The 6,000-nt window shown below is 59.6% G+C and overlaps 1 protein-coding gene across 1 annotated transcript in view; it reads right to left on the reverse strand.

Moving 5' to 3' along the window:
* SLC25A37 (solute carrier family 25 member 37) overlaps positions 1-4,301 on the reverse strand; it is a 48,007-nt gene extending 43,706 nt beyond the window's left edge. Inside the window, exon 1 of the mRNA XM_051974220.1 lies at positions 3,990-4,301. Within this exon, the coding sequence (XP_051830180.1) occupies positions 3,990-4,202 (213 nt within the window). The 5' untranslated portion in view covers positions 4,203-4,301. The remainder of the gene's footprint in view (positions 1-3,989) is intronic.
* Between the last annotated feature and the right edge of the window lie 1,699 nt (positions 4,302-6,000).

Raw genomic sequence — 6,000 nt, forward strand, 5'->3', positions numbered from 1 at the left:
AAGTCTAACAAGCCCATTTTAAAAGGTGAAAGGCCTTTATAGAGAGGGGAAGTACTTGCCCCTGCTGGGCCACACAGGGGGAGGCGGGCAGTGCCAGGACTAGAATCCAAGACTCCCGACACCTGATCCACCGCTCCTCCCAGGGTGCCCTTCGGTTCCAGGTCCTGAAAGGCTCGGCAGAGAACGAACTTCCCAACTGGACACGGACACCCCACGGCTACGGGGGCCAATCAACCAAGACCCAGGGAGCCTCAAGAACAGAAGCAAGCCAGAGCAAACCCTTCTCCCCACCCCTCCCCCACGGTAGGGATGTCCCCCAAAAGATCCCAAGAATGGTACGGCTGGTCGTGTGTTTTTAAGGATGGAAGTCAAAGTGGCACCGGCCACATGGAGACACTGTTATCTGCTGGACCTAGACAGAAGCACCAGGCAGGCTGCCACAGCCATGGCGGCCAGGCACCCGGCCAGCTCTGTCTGGGCTCCAGGGCGTGCTCAGATAACCGGCCCGGCCTCCAAAGGGAGCACGGCCTCCAAAGGGACCGACGGACGGACCTCTTCCTAAGGGAGGGCCACGTGGTATTCTATGGCTCCGGGAAAACGGTCTCATTTGAAGTTTAAAAATAAAAAGTCTTTTTTTCTTGCCCAGGTCTTTACATGAGCTGTTCCTCCTCTCTGATACGCACACCACCCTTGGGAATAGACTGTCCAGGGATTTCAGCCCCATTTTAGAGATGGAATAATCAAGGATCAGAGAGTTGATGCTATTAGTCCCATCTCCCCCCACCCCAGGTCTAATTAGCTGGCAGTGCTGAGGCGGGAGCCACTTGGTCTTCTAAGTGTTAGATGTCACCTCCTCCCTGACAGTCCCCAATTATAAGGTGCTTCCTGGTCAGGACAGTGTGGCAATCTAAGACAGGAATAGGCGAAATAGACTGGTGGGAAATCATAGAAAAAGGGGGAAATTTATTTCTAGCAACAATGTGGCTGGGAGCTGCAGGGGAGAGCCCAGAACTAAGGGACAGACGAGAAACTCAGCTGCAGGGGAGAGCCCAGAACTAAGGGACAGACGAGAAACTCAGCTGCACGGGAGAGCCCAGAACTAAGGGACATGAGAAACTCAGCTGCAGGGGAGAGCCTAGAACCAAGGGACATGAGAAACTCAGCTGCAGGGGAGAGCCCAGAACCAAGGGACATGAGAAACTCAGCTGCAGGGGAGAGCCCAGAACCAAGGGACATGAGAAACTCAGCCGCACGGGAGAGCCCAGAACTAAGGGACAGACGAGAAACTCAGCCGCACGGGAGAGCCCAGAACTAAGGGACATGAGAAACTCAGCTGCAGGGGACAGCCCAGAACTAAGGGACATGAGAAACTCAGCTGCAGGGGAGAGCCCAGAACTAAGGGACATGAGAAACTCAGCTGCACGGGAGAGCCCAGAACTAAAGGACATGAGAAACTCAGCTGCAGGGGAGAGCCCAGAACTAAGGGACATGAGAAACTCAGCTGCAGGGGACAGCCCAGAACTAAGGGACAGAGGAGAAATTCAACCGCACGGGAGAGCCCAGAACTAAGGGACATGAGAAACTCAGCTGCAGGGGAGAGCCCAGAACTAAGGGACAGAGGAGAAATTCAACCGCACGGGAGAGCCCAGAACTAAGGGACATGAGAAACTCAGCTGCAGGGGACAGCCCAGAACTAAGGGACATGAGAAACTCAGCTGCAGGGGAGAGCCCAGAACTAAGGGACATGAGAAACTCAGCTGCACGGGAGAGCCCAGAACTAAAGGACATGAGAAACTCAGCTGCAGGGGAGAGCCCAGAACTAAGAGACATGAGAAACTCAGCTGCAGGGGACAGCCCAGAACTAAGGGACAGAGAGAAATTCAACCGCACGGGAGAGCCCAGAACTAAGGGACATGAGAAACTCAGCTGCAGGGGAGAGCCCAGAACTAAGGGACAGAGGAGAAATTCAACCGCACGGGAGAGCCCAGAACTAAGGGACATGAGAAACTCAGCTGCAGGGGAGAGCCCTGCTCTAGGGGCCAGACTGGCATCTGGACTCTTTCCCATATGGCTGTGACTCTGAGTAAGTGGCTGGGTTTCCTGCCTGTCACAGGATGAAGTTGCCCTAAGGTCCCTTCCCTCTTTAGCCCTAATCCAAGGCTAGGCTGGGCCAACACCACCGGCTTCTCCCTAATGGATGCTGCTCTCCATTTCCCAGTCACCCTATGTCCCACCCCCAGCAAACACTCAGCAGGCCGGCCGGGTCTCTGACTTCCTTGTGTGGCTCCGGCTTTAGCAGTGGGCAGAACTGAGAACTATCTGTCCTCCATCCAGTTACCAATCATTCCCCAACGCCTGCCAGATCCTGCTGGCAACGGATCCTGGGCAGGGCTGCGAGAGACCCTCAGAGACCCCCGGGGGCCAAAGACCGGCCACCCGCATCATCCCTGCCATCCGGGAGGGAATGGCTCCGCAGGGAGGATGCCCGGGGGTTGTTCCAATAGTGAGGGGTCCTGGGAGATGGCACCAATTCACCCACCATTACTAAGCACCTACTGTGTGTCAGGGACCACTGAGCCTGCCCTCAGTGAGTTGCCATGATCTACATCACAAATAGTGAGCCGCCCACAGAGCCCTGCCAGCTCTGCCCACAGAGCAGTGCCAGCACGGCAGGGCCAGTGCTGGGGCCAAACTCTTGGCCGGCCCCGTTGCCCTCTAGGCTGCTGGTGCGGGAGAAGGCAGAGGAAGCTATGAACCGGGAGGGGCTGCCACCACCTGTGTGACCTTGGACCGGGGGCAAAATCCCTGGCCGGCAGGCTCCTCGCGCAATGAGAAGAAAGTTGGGTCCCTTCTGGGCTCCAGAGTCTAACCAGGAGCGCCTCAAACACCCTCCACTTCTTTCTTCCCTCATTTTTTTTTTGGGGGGGGAGAGGAGGGAGCAGGGAGAATCCTGGAGAAATGACCAGCTCAAGGTCACACAGCTAAGCTAGATCGCAGCGGGTTAGCGGCAGGACCAGCCCTAAATAGATCGAGGGGCTCGCACTTTCTCCACGTGGGTGTTTCACCCGGAGGGAGAAACGAAACCGCAATTCTCGCAGCCCTTCTGCCGGAGGGAGCAGAATCCCTTGGGCCAGCTCCCGATCCTCCGCTAGGAATCTTGCACCCACCCACCCCAGCAGCTGCGCCCGCCCAGGAATGGCTGCCTCGGGTCTTTCTTTCGGCACTGGAGGCAGGGAAGGGGCCCCGGTCTACCTAAGGAGGCCGGACAGTTGCCCTATCCCGGAAGAGGCTGCTCAAAACCAGGGTACCCGCGGCAGGGGGAAAAAAAGGTTGAGGGGCCCAGCCCCCTTTCTCCCGGGCAGGGAGCACGCCTTCAGACGCAAGTTTCTCCCATGCAAGCTCCCTGGACACAGGGGCACCCTCGTGGGTACCAGAAGGACGGGAGGCGACTTAGGGTGTGCAGAAACTAATGTTAACGGCAGCGACCCCCGCTCAAGGGGAAGAGTCTATTGCCCCAGCTCCCAGAACGCACACACCCACTCTGGGAGAAATGTGCTCGCTCCAGGCTAAGGGGAGGAGGGGCAGGGGGAGGGGGCGGGCCGAGCCCTCCCAGGCCGAGGAAGAGGGCTCCCAGGGCACCCGCCATCCCCGGCTCCGGGGGCGGGAGCAGGGCACAGCCCGCCGGCCTCGGCAGCCAAGCACGCTCCTCCCCGCTCCCGGAACGGAACGCCCCCCGGGCTGGAACGTCCCTGCGAAGAGGTGCCCTAGGGAACGGGGCGCCCCCCGGGATGGAATGTCCCCGGGACGGAACGCCCCCTCCACCCGGACGCCCCCCTCCAACTGGAAGCTCCCGGAACGGGACGCCCCCCTCCCCCCGGGAGGAGACGCCCCCCGGGAGCAGCGGGCAGCCGGACGGGATGGCAGCGTGCACGGCTCGCAGGGGTGGTCTCGGGGCGGGCGGCCGCCCACGCGTGCTCGCGGAGCCTCACCTTCACGCAGTCCACGGGGTACATGACGGAGTGCTCCAGGATCCCGGCCATGGCCCCCGCTGTCATGTGCGTGGACAGAGAGGCGTTCGTGGGCAGGTTCTCGTAGTCCTCGGCGCCCGCGTCCTTGCTGCCGCCGCCGGGGCCGGAGCCGACGCCTCCTTCGCGAGAGTCCCCATCCATCCTCCGACCGGCGGACGGGTTCCGCAGCGCCATCCGCCAGCCGGGGCCGAAGCGTGGGCGCAGGAGGGCGAGCGGAGTAAGGCGAGCAAAGAAAAAAACTTCACTCTTTCAGCGGGTCCCACCTCCGGCTGCAGTGGCGCCTGACGCCATGGCGGGAGGGGAAAACGCTGCCGGGGGAGCCGCGGCAGCTAATCCCGAGCGCCGAAGGGCCGGTCTGCGCCTCTCCATTGGCCAACCTGCCGCTCATGCCCGCCCCTTTGTGACGTCACAGCTCTTCTGCACATTTCCAGGCAGCCGGGCCGCGGCAGGGGGGGCGGGAAGGGGTGAGGCGGCGGGCTCGGGGTGCTTCTCGGGGAGAGGCGAGGGTGCTCTCCTCCCCTCCTCCCTCCGTCGCTCCCTCGGAAAGGATGCGCGTGCACGGCCCGGCCGGGAACGGGGCGGAGACCGGAGTGGCCCCCGCCGCTGCGGGGACCCCCCTCCCCCCGGGGGCCGGGAGCGTTGTGCAAAGCCAGCCCGGTCCGTTCCCGAGGCCCGGGCTGGAGCAAAGTTACGGGGATGGCCTGTTGCACGAGCCGCGGCTCTCCCGGCGCGGAGAGGCGCCCGTGCCGCCGACGCTATCCCTTCATCGAGCCCCTCCTCCGTGCCTGGCCCCGGGGGCTCCGGGGCAGCCCCCGCCCTCTAAGGGAGCCGGTCCCAAGCCCCTCCTTTCCTCCATTTCTCCGCAAGCCGCGAGGCCTGCGCTCCTTCCACGCTTCCTCTGTGGAAGCTTCCACTGCACCTAGCGTGCTCCGGGTCGGGACCGGCGCCAAGTCCAGCCTCACCTAGGCCCCGGAATCGTGCCAGCCGCTGACATTTCTATAGAGTTTGCAAAGCATTCTGGGCACATTGTGCCATCCGAGCCTCCCAATAACCCTGTGGAGGTAAGAGCCGAGTAGATTCGAAGGAAAACCCAATCCACTAGCGCTGGGGACCTCCTCTCGCTTACTGGGCCACTCGGCTCGACAAAGAGCATTCATAAATGGCACATGCTGTCAGGTGCCATTATTATCCCCAAATTGCAGATAAGGAAACTGAGGCTGGGAAGTTAGATGGACCGTTGTAGGTATTCAGTCCCTTCCCAGCCTTTGATGTTTTCTCTCAGCAGAGATAAGTGGCTTGCCATTTCCTTCTCCCGCTTATTTGACAGATAAGGAAACTGAGGCAGAATAAAGCGATTTGCCCAGGGTCACACATCTAGTTGGGATTGGAGGCTGGATTTGAACTCAGGTTTTTATGGACCCCAATTTAGGGGGACATTTCACTCCAATGCATCCTCCAGCTGCCAAGCAGATTTTCCTAAACTCCGGGGACTGGAACACCTTCCCTTGGATGCCTTCTGCAAGAACAGGAGCCTTGTGTCCCCTCCCCAGCCATTAGAACCTGCCTCTACTTTGTATCTAGACTGTATCCATTTTGCGTGCACTCATCATGTGCACGTTATATCCCCAGAACATGTCCGTTTCCTGTGACCACATGTTTCCCTTTCTCTCCGCAGCCAACGTTAATTATACTTGATATCCAAAGAGTAAATGCAGTAGGCGCTTGTTGTTATTGACTGCGCGTAGTAGGTCATCCCCTTTTTTAAACAGGGGGTTGGACTTTATGACCTCTGTGGGACATGCTAACGTTTCAGGGCCTAAGATCTTTCTTAGTGGAACATAGTGTGTCTACAGCTCCTGAAAAAAGGGGGGAGTGGGCCAGAGGAGCCCTAAAGGCCTTTCCAGTCCCAGTTCCAGGCCTTTCTTTTCCAAGCCTATCAGCCTGTCATCCTCAGCTCCTTAGGGCCTATCCC

The sequence above is a fragment of the Antechinus flavipes genome, chromosome 2 (genome assembly GCF_016432865.1).
Source record: "Antechinus flavipes isolate AdamAnt ecotype Samford, QLD, Australia chromosome 2, AdamAnt_v2, whole genome shotgun sequence".
NCBI lineage: Eukaryota > Metazoa > Chordata > Mammalia > Dasyuromorphia > Dasyuridae > Antechinus > Antechinus flavipes.